General features: G+C 44.6%; 1 protein-coding gene across 3 annotated transcripts in view; it reads left to right on the top strand.

The window, feature by feature from the left end:
* Positions 1-1,541: 1,541 nt before the first annotated feature.
* Positions 1,542-12,647, top strand: part of MDH1B (malate dehydrogenase 1B) — a 31,369-nt gene continuing 20,263 nt past the window's right edge. The window contains exons 1-4 of one of the 3 annotated variants that reach the window (XM_038749422.1): positions 1,542-1,610; positions 3,458-3,570; positions 9,245-9,376; positions 9,822-9,964. In XM_038749422.1, coding sequence (XP_038605350.1) covers positions 1,589-1,610; positions 3,458-3,570; positions 9,245-9,376; positions 9,822-9,964 — 410 coding nt within the window. In that variant the 5' untranslated portion in view covers positions 1,542-1,588. Of the gene's footprint in view, positions 1,611-3,457; positions 3,571-9,241; positions 9,377-9,821; positions 9,965-12,647 lie in introns of all 3 variants that reach the window. The other 2 variants (XM_038749421.1, XM_038749423.1) reach the window with 2 other exon arrangements.

Below are 12,647 nucleotides of genomic sequence, written 5' to 3'. Positions count from 1 at the left end.
TTAACAAAATAAAATAAATAGAATACATATGTACAAGTAAAATGAATAAATGAATAAATAGAGCAATAGTATGTTCCAAACACTGTTCTAGGCGCTGGGGGAGATACATAGTCATCAGGTTATCCCACGTGAGGCTCACAATCTTAATCCCCATTTTACAGATGAGGTAACAGAGGCACAGAAAAGCTAAGTGACGCCCACCCAGCTGCCAAGTGGCGGAGTCGGTATTAGAACCCACCACCTGTGACTCCCAAACCCGGGCTCTTTCCACTAAGTCACGCTGCTTCTCAAGTGACTTGCCCAAGGTCACGGAGCGGACAAGTGGAGGAGGCGGGATTAGAATCCATGACCTCTGACTCCCAAATCTGGGATCTTTCCACTAGGCCATGCTGCTTCTGTGCGGTACTCTCCCAAGCGCTTACTCCATTCATTCATTCATTCAATCGTATTTATTGAGCGCTTACTGTGTGCAGAGCACTGTACTAAGCGTTTGGGAAGTCCAAGTTGGCAACATATAGAGACGATCCCTACCCAACAGCGGGCTCACAGTCTAGAAGGGGGAGACAGACGAGAAAACAAAACATATTAACGAAATAAAATAAATAGAATAAATATGTACAAGTAAAATAGAGTAATAAATACGTACAAACATATATACGTATGTACAGGTGCTGTGGGGAAGGGAAGGAGGTAAGGCGGGGGGGGATGGAGAGGGGAAGGAGGGGGCTCAGTCTGGGAAGGCCTCCTGGAGGAGGTGAGCTCTCAGTAGGGCTTTGAAGGGCTTACTCCAGTGCTCTGCACACAGTAAGCGCTCAGTAAATCCGGTGGATTGAGTGAGCGAGGGGGCGCCTGGCCTTTCCAGGCGGAGTTGGCGCTCCCTGGCTGAGGCCCCTTCCTCTCCCCCTCGCCCCCCTCTCCATCCCCCCCATCAATCAATCAATCAATCAATCATATTTATTGAGCGCTTACTGTGTGCAGAGCACTGGACTAAGCACTTGGGAAGTACAAGTTGGCAACATATAAAGACAGTCCCTACCCAACAGTGGGCTCACAGTCTAATAGGGGGAGACAGAGAACAAAACCAAACATACTAACAAAATAAAATAAATAGAATAGAGATGTACAAGTAAAATAAATAGAGTAATAAATATGTACAAATTTACCATCTTACCTCCTTCCCTTCCCCACAGCACCTGTATTTATATATACATATGTTTGTACATATTTATTACTCTATTTATTTTACTTGTACATATCTATTCTATTTATTTTATTTTGTTAGTATGTTTGGTTTTGTTCTCTGTCTCCCCCTCTTAGACTGTGAGCCCACTGTTGGGTAGGGACCGTCTCCATATGGTGCCAACTTGTACTTCCCAAGCGCTTAGTCCAGTGCTCTGCACACAGTAAGCGCTCAATAAATACGATTGATTGATTGATTGAGGCCTGGCGCCGCGCGCGCCTCGGTCGCTAAGCAACCGCGCGCCTCGGTCGCTAAGCAACCGCGCGCCTCGGTCGCTAAGCAACCGCGGCCGCCGCTCAGGCCCCGCCGGCCCTCCCGCTCTCTTCGTGTGATAACCGCAGTCCGGCCATGGCCAAATTCGTACTGGCAGGTCAGTGACTTCTTCTACTACCCTCCCCTCACACCCACACACTCACAAACACACTCATTCACTCAACGTAATAATGATAATAATAATAATGTTGGTATTTGTTAAGCGCTTACTATGTGCAAAGCACTGTTCTAAGCGGTGGGGTAGATACAAGGTAATCAGGTTGTCCCACGAGGGGCTCACAGTCTTCATCCCCATTTTCCAGATGAGGGAACTGAGGCCCAGAGAAGTGAAGTGACTTGCTCAAAGTCACACAGCTGACAAGTGGCGGAGCCGGGATTTGAACCCACGGCCTCTGACTCCAAAGGCCGGGGTCTTTCCGCTGAGCCACGCTGCTTCACAACGTACTGATTGTGGTTCCCCCACTGGTCTGCTCTGTGACTTTGGGCAAGTCCCTTCGCTTCTCTGGGCCTCACTTTCCTCTTCTGTACAAAATGGGGATTGGGTGTGAGCCCAACGTGGGACAGGGACTGTATCCAACCTGATTAACTTGTATCTACTCCAGCGCTTCGAATAGTGTGTGGCACATAGTAAGCGCCTAACACATAATAATAATGATGGCATTTATTAAGCGCTTACTATGTGCCATGCACTATCCTAAGCGCTGGGGTAGATACAAGGTTATCAGGTTGTCCCACGTAGGGCTCACAGTCTTAATCCCCATTTTCTAGATGAGGGAACTGAGGCCCAGAGGAGTGAAGTGACTTGCCCAAAGTTGCACAGCTGACAAGTGTATATATGTATATATGTTTGTACATATTTGTTACTCTATTTTACTTGTACATATTTATTCTATTTATTTGATTTTGTTAATATGTTTTGTTATCTGTCTCCCCCTTCTAGACTGTGAGCCCACTGTTGGGTAGGGACCGGCTCTCTATGTTGCCAACTTGTACTTCCCAAGCGCTTAGTACAGTGCTCTGCATACAGTAAGCGCTCAATAAATATGATTGAATTGAATGAAAGTGGCGGAGTCGGGATTTGAACCCATGACCTCTGACTCCCAAGCCCGTGCTCTTTCCACTGAGCCACGCTGCTTCTCTACACGTACCATCATTATCATTATTATTATATTATTATTATTGAGCAGCAGCGTGGCTTAATGGAAAGAGCCCGGGCTTGGGAGTCAGAGGTTATGGGTTCTAATCCCAGCTCCTCCACTTGTCAGCTGTGTGACTTTGGGCAAGTCACTTCACTTTTCTGGGCCTCAGTTCCCTCATCTGGAAAATGGGGATTAAGACTGTGAGCCTCACGTGGGACAACCTGATGACCTTGTATCTACCATAGTGCTTAGAACATTCCTTGGCACATAGTAAGCGCTTAACAATAATAATAATAATAATACTGGCATTTATTAAGCGCTTACTATGTGCAAGGCACTGTTCTAAGCGCTGGGGGTATACAAGGTGATCAGATTGTCCCACAGGGGGCTCACAGTCTTCATCCCCATTTTACAGATGAGGTCACTGAGGCCCAGAGAAGTGAAGTGACGTGCCCAAACCATCATTATTGCTATTTTTATTATCCTCCTAAAATCTCCCCTGCTCCCCTGCTGTGTGACCATGGACAAGTCATTTCACTTCTTGTATCTCAGTTACCTCATCTGTAAAGTGGGGATTAAGACTGTGAGCCGTATGTGGTAAAGGGACTGTGTCCAATCCAATTACTTTGGATCTACCCTAGCTCTTGGTACAGTGCCTGTCATGTAGTAAGTAGTTAATAAACACCATAAATTATTATTAATATTATTATCATCATTATTAATAATAAGAACTGGGTATAAGCCAGTTCTTGCAGGAAACCAGAGCAGGATAAAAGTGACCTGGTGCTAATTTGATCATTTTCAGGGAGAGCGGATTGTCCCTTCTTTGCTAAGGCAGAAATTCTGGCAGACTACTTGCAGAAAAATCTACCTAACTTCAGGATCCACAAAATTAAACAGCACCCTGATTTCTGGGAGGTAAGAAGTTTTGGTTTGCTGAAAATTGTTGCGCTCAAATTTCTTTACAGATGTTTACAGCAGTATTTTTAATAGCGATGCTATACAATCATTTAAAACTAAGATAAACACTCAGGGTCCACATGGAGAATGAAGTTTTTTGGCTTTTTTAAAATGGTATTTGTTAAGTACTTACTGTTTGTAAAGCACTGTTCTAGGTGCTGGGGTAGATACATCAGGCTGGACGTAGCCTCTTTCCCCCATGGGACTCACAGTCTCAGTTGGAGGGAGGAGGATTTAATCCTCATTTTCAGATGAGGTAACTAAGGCACAGAGAAGTAAGTGACTTGCCCAAGGTCACAGAGCAAGCCATTAGAACCCAGGCCCTCTGACTCTCAGGCCTAAGTTCTAGTTCCTGTTATTCCATCAATCGATTGTATTTATTGAGCACTTACTAGGTGCAGAGCACTGTACTAAGCCCTTGGGAGACTACAATACAACAGAGTTGGCAGACACGTTCCCTGCCCACTACGAGCTTACAGTCCAGAGGGGAAGGCCGACATTAATGTAAATATATCATTTATAATATATAATTTACAGATATGGACTGAAATGCCATGGGGTTGAGGGTAGGGCAAATATTAAATGCCCAAAGGTCACAGACCTGAGTGCATAGAGATGCAGACTGGAGAGGGAGCAGGGGGAAAAGAGGATTTAATCGGGGAAGGCCGCTTGGAGGAGATTCATTCATTCATTCATTCAATCGTATTTATTGAGCACTTACTGTGTGCAGAGCACTATATTAAGAGTTTGGGAAGTACAAGCTGGCAACATATAGAGACGGTCCCTACCCAACAATGGGCTCACAGTCTAGAAGGGGGAGACAGACAACAAAACAAAACAAGTGGACAGGTGTCAAGATGTCAGAACAAATAGAATTAAAGCTAAATGCACATCATTAACAAAATAAATAGAATAGTAAATATGTGCAAGTAAAATAGAGTAATAAATCTGTACAAACATATATACAGGTGCTGTGGGGAGGGGAAGGAGGTAGGGCAGGGAGGGATGGGGAGGAGGAGAGGAAAAATGGGGGTTCAGTCTGGGAAGGCGTCTTGGAGGAGGTGAGCTCTCAGTAGGGCTTTGAAGGGAGGAAGAGAGCTAGCTTGGCGGATGTGCGGAGGGAGGGCATTCCAGGCCAGGGGATGACGTGAGTCGGGGGTCGATGGCAGGACAGGCGAGAACGAGGCACGGTGAGGAGATTAGCAGCAGAGGAGCGGAGGGTGCGGGCTGGGCTGGAGAAGGAGAGAAGGGATGTGAGGTAGGAGGGGGCATGGTGATGAAGAGCCTTGAAGCCGAGAGTGAGGAGTTTTTGCTTGATGCATAGGTTGACAGGCAGCCACTGGAGATTTTTGAGGAGGGGAGTAACATGCCCAGAGCGTTTCTGCACAGAGATGATCCGGGCAGCCTTAGAAACCTTTTAAGTACTGAACAGTTTAGAAGCTTTATGAAAGAACTACTTTATAGACATTCAAAATGAGTTCTAATTTCAGCTCTCATTCAAGTATTTATTGGGCACCTACTGTGTTCAAAGCGAAATAGTAAGCACTTGGAAGAGTAGAACTAAAAAAGAGAAACTGTTCCTGCCTTCAGGGAGCTTAAAATCTAAACAGGGGAGACGGACAGAAACTAGACTCAAGACTGACAGAAATCAAATGCTACGGTTAATGAAAGCACAAGTATGGAAGGATAAACATATAAGCATAAAGTAAAATACATAAAACTATTAATATGTAAAACTGAATATGCATAAATACTATGGATGATTGTTAGAGGGATGTGACCTGGATAAGGGGAAGTTAATCAGCTTTCAACTATGGTCAGAGGTAGGAGGGGACGAGAGGATTGACTGCTTTAAGGCCAGTGTGGGAAGCAGCATGGCTCAGTGGAAAGAGCACGGGCTTTGGAGTCAGAGGTCATGGGTTCAAATCCCAGCTCTGCCAATTGTCAGCTATATGACTTTGGGCAAGTCACTTAACTTTTCTGGGTCTCATTACCTCATCTGTAAAATGGGGATTAAGACTGTGAGCCCCCCATGGGACAACCTGATCACCTTGTAACCTGCCCAGCGCTTAGAACAGTGCTTTGCACATAGTAAGCACTTAATAAATACCATCATTATTATCAGCACTTAGAACAGTGTGCTTAGAACAGTGCTTTGAACATAGTAAGCGCTTAATAAATGCCATCATTATTAAAGCCAAGGTAAAGAGTTTCTGTTTGATGCAAAGGTGAACAAGCATCTTTGGCCATGGAAAGGCCCCACTTTCCTAGGTCCCATCATATTATTATTTTTTATTATCATTCTCATCATCATCATGGTATGTGTTAAATACCCAAGTGCTTGTGTCAAGCACCATTGTAAGCGCTGAGGTGGATACAAGTTAATCAGGTTGGACACGGTTCTTGTCCCACTTGGGGCTTACAGTCTAAGTAGGATGGAGAACAGTTATTTAGTCCCCATTTTACAGTTGAGGCTACTGAGACAAAGAGAAATTAAGTGATTTGCCCGAGGTTCTACAGCTAGCGATTGACAGAGCCGGAATTAGAACCCAGGTCCTCTGACTCCCAAACCCCTCTTCTTTCCACTAGGCCATGCTGCTCCTGATCAGCCAATCACTATTTGGACATCATCTCTCATCTCGCTGAGAAGCAGCGTGGCTCAGTGGAAAGAGCCCGGGCTTTGGAGTCAGAGGTCATGGGTTCAAATCCCGGCTCTGCCAATTGTCAGCTGTGTGACTTTGGGCAAGTCACTTCACTTCTCTGGGCCTCAGTTACCTCATCTGTAAAATGGGGATTAAGACTGTGAGCCCCACGTGGGACAACCTTGTAACCTCCCCAGTGCTTAGAACAGTACTTTGCACATAGTAAGCGCTTAATAAATGCCATTATTATTATTATTATTATTAATCTCTCAGCCACTGACTACACAGGAGCCCTCTCTCATTCATTCATTCAATCGTATTTATTGAGCACTCACTGTGTGCAGAGCACTGTACTAAGCGCTTGGAAAGTGCAACTCAGCAACAGAGGCAATCCCTACCCAACAACGGGCTCACAGTCTAGAAGGGGGAAGGCAGACATCATAACAAGGAAACAGGCATCAATACCGTCAATATAAATAAATAGAATTATAGATCTATACGCCTCATTTATAAAATAAATATTATAATAATCTCTCAGCCCATCAGGCTCAGAGTTGATTATCTAGGCAGCAGCGAAGCCTCCTTCTTCAGGGAGACTTTTTTCCAGTACCTGGGTAGGTATTTGTAGAACCTATAAAAGGAAACTCTCCATCGCAGCCATAAATGGCTCCTTTTAAAGAAGCTGAAGGTTTGTGTCAAAATATTCCCGCTAGTCAAGCCGATTACAAATTGATATGTAGAGGTTCAGTTTTAAAGCAGTGAAATATACTATTCTAATGGAAGGCACTCTGGTATAGAGGCAAGAGGAAAGGACGTGGAATCAGGAGACCTGGGTTGTGCCAGTCACCTGCTGTGTGACCCTGGGCAAGTTGCTTCATTTCTCTGTGCCTCAGTGTCCTCTTTGGTAATAATTATAATAATGATGGTATATGCTAAGCGCTTACTATGTGCCAAGCACTCTTCTAAGAGCTGAAAGAGATTGAAAAGTTGAGAAGTAACCACTGAGCTAAAAATCCCTGCCTTTAGACTAAGCCTGTGGGACAGGGGCTGTGGCTGACCTGATTATTTTGCATCTATCCAGCAGTTAGCATAGTGTTTAGTATGAAGTAAAAGCTTAACAAATACCATTATTTATTATTATTCTCGCATAAGGGACTAGCCTTTCCGTTTAAAAATCAGCACTGATACCTAGATTGTATGGAAGTTCAACACAATAAGAATAAATGCTCAATAAATTCTACTGACTGATTGAAAAGCAGCATGGCCTAGTGGAAATAATAATTGTGGTATTTGTTAAGCATTTACTATATGCCAGGCACTGAACTGTTAGGGTAGATATAAGCAAATAATAATAATAATGGCATTTATTAAGTGCTTACTATGTGCAAAGCACTGTTCTAAGCGCTGGGGAGGTTAAAGTTGTCCCACGGGGGGCTCACAGTCTTAATCCCCATTTTTACAGATGAGGGAACTGAGGCCCAGAGAAGTGAAGTGACTTGCCCAAAGCCACACAGCTGACAATTGTCGGAGCTGGGATTTGAACCCATGACCTCTGACTCCAAAGCCCGGGCTCTTTCCACTGAACCATGCTGCTTCTTGAAGCAAATCGGGTTGGACACAGTCCTTGTCCCATGTGGGGCTCACAATCTCAATCCCCATTTTACAGATGAGGTAACGGAGGCCCAGAGAAGTGAAGTGGCTTGCCCAAGGTCGCACAGCAGATAAGTGGTGGAGCCAGGATTAGAACCCACGACCTCCTGACTCCCAAGGCTGTGCTCTATCCATTACACCAATCTGCCTCTCCGGGACTAGGAATCAGGAGACCTCGATCCTCATCCCGACAGTCCCACTTACCTGTCATGTGACCTTGGGCAGATCACTTAACTTCTCTGTGCTTCACAAATTCCTCATATGGAAAGGAATTATTTGTTCACCCCCTTAGACCTAGCGCCATATGGAACAGGGACTGTATCTGATCTGATTGTACTGCGTATGCCATAGCTTCTGTCCCATAATGAGCACTTACCAAATACTATTATTATTATCATCATTGTGATTACTGTTTCTACTACCAGAGCATGCCATATCTGTAATTTATTTATTTTCATTTATATTAATAATAATGTCTGTCTCTCCCCCGTCCCCCCGGCCAGACTGTAAGCTGGTTGAGAAGCTGCGTGGCTCAGTAGAAAGAGCCCGGACTTAGAAGTCAGGGGTCATGGGTTCTAATCCCGGCTCTGCCACTTGTCAGCTGTGGGACTTTGGGCAAGTCACTTCACTTCTCTGGGCCTCAGTAACCTCAGCTGTAAAATGGGGAGGAAGACTGTGAGCCCCTTGTGGGACAACCTGATCACCTTGTATTCCCCCAGTGCTTAGAACAGTGCTTTGCACATAGTAAGCACTTAACGAATACCATCATTATTATTATTATTATTGCGGGTAGGGAATGTGTCGGTTTATTATAGTATTGTTCTCTCCCAAGCGCTTAGTACAGTGCTCTGCACACAGTAAGCATTCAATAAATACGATTAAATGAATGAATGATAATCAATCAATCGTATTTATTGGGCACTTACTGTGTACAGAGCACTGTACTAAGCGCTTGGGAAGTACAAGTTGGCAACATATAGAGACAGTCCCTACCCAACAGTGGGCTCACAGTCTAGAATGATAATAATAATAAGAAGAATTGTGTTCTTTGTTAAATGCTATTATATTCCAAGCAGTGAACTAAGCACCAGGGTAAATACAAGATATTCAGATCCTCCATGGGGTTCAGTGTCTAAGGAGGAGAAAGGACAGGTATTGAATCCCCATTTTGCAGATGAGGGCACTGAAGAATTGCAGAATTGCCCAAGTTATGCAGTAGGCATGTGGTAGAGCCCAAATTAGAGCCAGGTCCTCTGATGCCCACGTCTGTACTCTCTCCACTAGGTCCCATGCTGCTTCCCTAAACTTGGAACTTTCCTTGATCTCTTTGTTTCTAGCAGTGGCTGAAAGACTTATGTAAGAAGAATCAGTGGAGCCACCAAGTCTCGCCAATAATTTGGAGAGAATTGTTGGATCGAGGAGGGAAGGGCCTGCTTCTGGGAGGATTGAATGAGTTCCTAGAATATTCCCAGGTAATAAATGCATTTGTCCTTAATATAATAATAATGGCCTTTATTAAGTGCTTACTATGTGCCAAGCGCTGTTCTAAGCGCTGGGGAGGTTACAAGGTGATGAGGTTGTCCCACGGGGGGCTCACAGTCTTCATCCCCATTTTACAGATGAGGGAACTGAGGCCCAGAGAAGCTAAGTGACTTGCCCAAAGTCACACAGCTGACAGTTGGCGGAGCCGGGATTTGAACCCATGACCTCTGACTCCAAAGCCTGCACTCTTTTCCTCTGAGCCAAGCTGCTTCTCTATATACAAGCACTCATATGGTTCAATTCTCCCTCTTCGAAATCTCTTTTCCTTATTTTTTCACCTGCATTTCTCCGTTTTCAGGGTAAATGTAAAACTGCCCATGTTGGGCCTTTAGCTGAGATTTTTAAAATTCTGATTTAACTCTTCTCACTATGTAGCTTTACTATGGCATCTCCTCAAACATGACGAGTGAGGAGATGTGGCTAATCGCTGAGGAGAATCTTCAGTCTCACATTGAAGAAGAGCTGGAGAAAGAAGAGCTCGAAAGTCTCATTAACCCTTTACAGGTCTGGATTTGCAGGTGGGATATTATTACAGTGCTGATGATGCAATATTAATTCCACAGTGACACTATAACAAGTCCAGATGTTTGGTTTACACTCTAGCAAAAATAACCTCATTTTCTGGGTTAGTTAAAAGAGATTTCAGTATGGTGCTACACAGTGGCCTCTGTCTTTTCAGTATGGGTTAAGTTTTTAGTCCTTTTATTCCACTTTGGACTAAGTGTGTATTATTCTCTGATATGGCTGTTGTTGCCATGGACAAGCTGCTGACAATCTTTGTTCTCCTGGTGGACCATCCCTCTAATAATAATAATAATAATGTTGGTATTTGTTAAGCGCTTACTATGTGCCAAGCACTGTTCTAAGCACTGGGGGGATACATGGTAATCAAGGTTGTCCCACGTGGGGCTCATAGTCTTCATCCCCATTTTACAGATGAGGGAACTGGGAGGAAAGTGAATTTTTGGACATCAACTGCTACTGCTCTTTTCTATTGAGTGGACAAACAAAAGGGTTTCTTCCTGTTGCTACTATCAGGAGAAAAGCTCTCAGTTGGAAAACCCCACAGTGATGGGTAGAGGAGGAGGAAGAGATGCTGAGCTGCTACTGTGACGCAATAGCATCCTAGCTCCTGTCTTTAACTTTTCTTCCTCACACTCAACATCAGACCACAGTGGCAGAATGATGAAGGAACTGAGGCCCAGAGAGCTGAAGTGACTTGCCCGAGGTCACACAGTAGGCCAGAGATGGAACTGGGAGTACAACCTGGAGTCATCACCTAACTTGCAGTCCCATGTTCTTTCTACTCATCTTGTCTTATGTTGTCGATTCACCTCCCACCCGTAGCAACACCATGGGTACATCTCTCCCACAACATCCCACCTCCATCTACAATCATTCTGATAGTGTATCCCCAGAGTTTTCTTGGTAAAAATACGGAGGTGATTTCCTCAAAAATCTCCAGTGGCTACCAATCAAACTACACATCAGGCAAAAACTCCTCACTCTCAGCTTCAAGGCTGTCCATCACCTCTCCCCCTCCTACCTCACCTCCCTTCTCTCCTTCTCCAGCCCAGCCCGCACCCTTCACTCCTCTGCCGCTAATCTCCTCACTGTGCCTCGTTCTTGCCTGTCCCGCCATCGACCCCTGGCCCACATCCTCTCCCTGGCCTGGAATGCCTTCCCTCCACACATCCGCTTAGGTAGCTCTCTTCCTCCCTTCAAAGCCCTACTGAAAGCTCACCTCCTCCAGGAGGCCTTCCCACACTGAGCCCCCTCTTTCCTCCCCCCTCCTCCACCTCCCCATGACCCCCGCCTTTCCTCCTTCCCCTCCCCACAGCACCTATATATATGTATATATGTTTGTACATATTTATTACTCTATTTATTTTACTTGTACATATTTATTCTATTTATTTTATTTTGTTAATATGCTTTGTTTTGTTGTCTGTCTCCCCCTTCTAGACTGTGAACCCGCTGTTGGGTAGGGACCGTCTCTATATGTTGCCAACTTGTACTTCCCAAGTGCTCAGCACAGTGCTCTGCCCACAGTAAGCACTGAATAAATACGATTGAATGAATTAATGATTTCCCTTTCCTTCTTTTTTTTTAATGATGGTATTTGTTAAGCACTTACTATGTGCCAAACACTCAGTGGTATTTGTTAGGTGCTTACTATTTGCCAGGCACTGTACTAAGTGCTGGGGTAGATGCAAGATAATTGAGTTGGGCACAGTAACTACTAGCTAGATTTACACTAATCATGCTAATCAGTCTTAATCCCCATTTTATAGATGATGTAATTGAGGCACAGAGAAGTGAAGTGACTTGCCCGAGGTCACACAGCAGACAAGTGGCAGAATCAGGATTAGAACCCAGGTTCTTCTGAGTCCCAGGCCCATGTTCTTTCCACTCGACTACACTGCTTGTCTTCCTGCCTTTCCTTCTCTATTTCTCTTAAATAATAACAATAATCATTATGGTATTTGTTAGTTGCTTAATATGCGCACAGCATGGTACTAAGTGCTGGGTTGGACTGGACACCAACCCTGTCCCATGTGGGGCTCACCGTCTCAATCCCCATTTTCCAGATGAAGTAGCTGAGGCACAGAGAAGTGAGGTGACTTGCCCAAGGTCACACAGCAGACTCCCAGTCCTGTGCTCTATCCATTACGCCATGCTGTTTCTCTTCACCCCTGTCTGTACTCTTTCAGTGGTTTATCTGTGCCTTTCCTCTTCTAGACTGTGAGCCCACTGTTGGGTAGGGACTGTCTCTATATGTTGCCAACTTGTACTTCCCAAGTGCTTAGTACAGTGTTCTGCACACAGTAAGCACTCAATAAGTACGATTGATTGATTGATTGATTCCTTTTGGGTTATACCGGCTCCTTTTTTTGACTTCTTATGGATCTTTTCCAACTCAACTCAGTGTTCCTCTAATAGCAGTAGTAGCAGGAATAGTAGTGGAAGTAGGACTGTAAGCTCACTGTGGGCAGAGAAGTGTTTACAGCTCTGTTATATAATATTCTCCCAAATGCTTAGTTCAGTGCTGTGCACACAGTAAGTGCTCAATAAATACCACTAACTGATATAATGGCATTTATTAAGCGCTTACTATGTGCAAAGCACTGTTCTCAGCTCTGGGGAAGATACAAGGTGATCAGGTTGTCCCACGTGGGGCTCACAGCCTTAATCCCCATT

The sequence above is a fragment of the Tachyglossus aculeatus genome, chromosome 7 (assembly GCF_015852505.1).
Source record: "Tachyglossus aculeatus isolate mTacAcu1 chromosome 7, mTacAcu1.pri, whole genome shotgun sequence".
NCBI classification, from domain to species: Eukaryota; Metazoa; Chordata; class Mammalia; order Monotremata; family Tachyglossidae; genus Tachyglossus; species Tachyglossus aculeatus.
The sequence above is the reverse complement of the archived record's forward strand: the minus strand, read 5'-3'. Positions and strand labels throughout refer to the sequence as shown.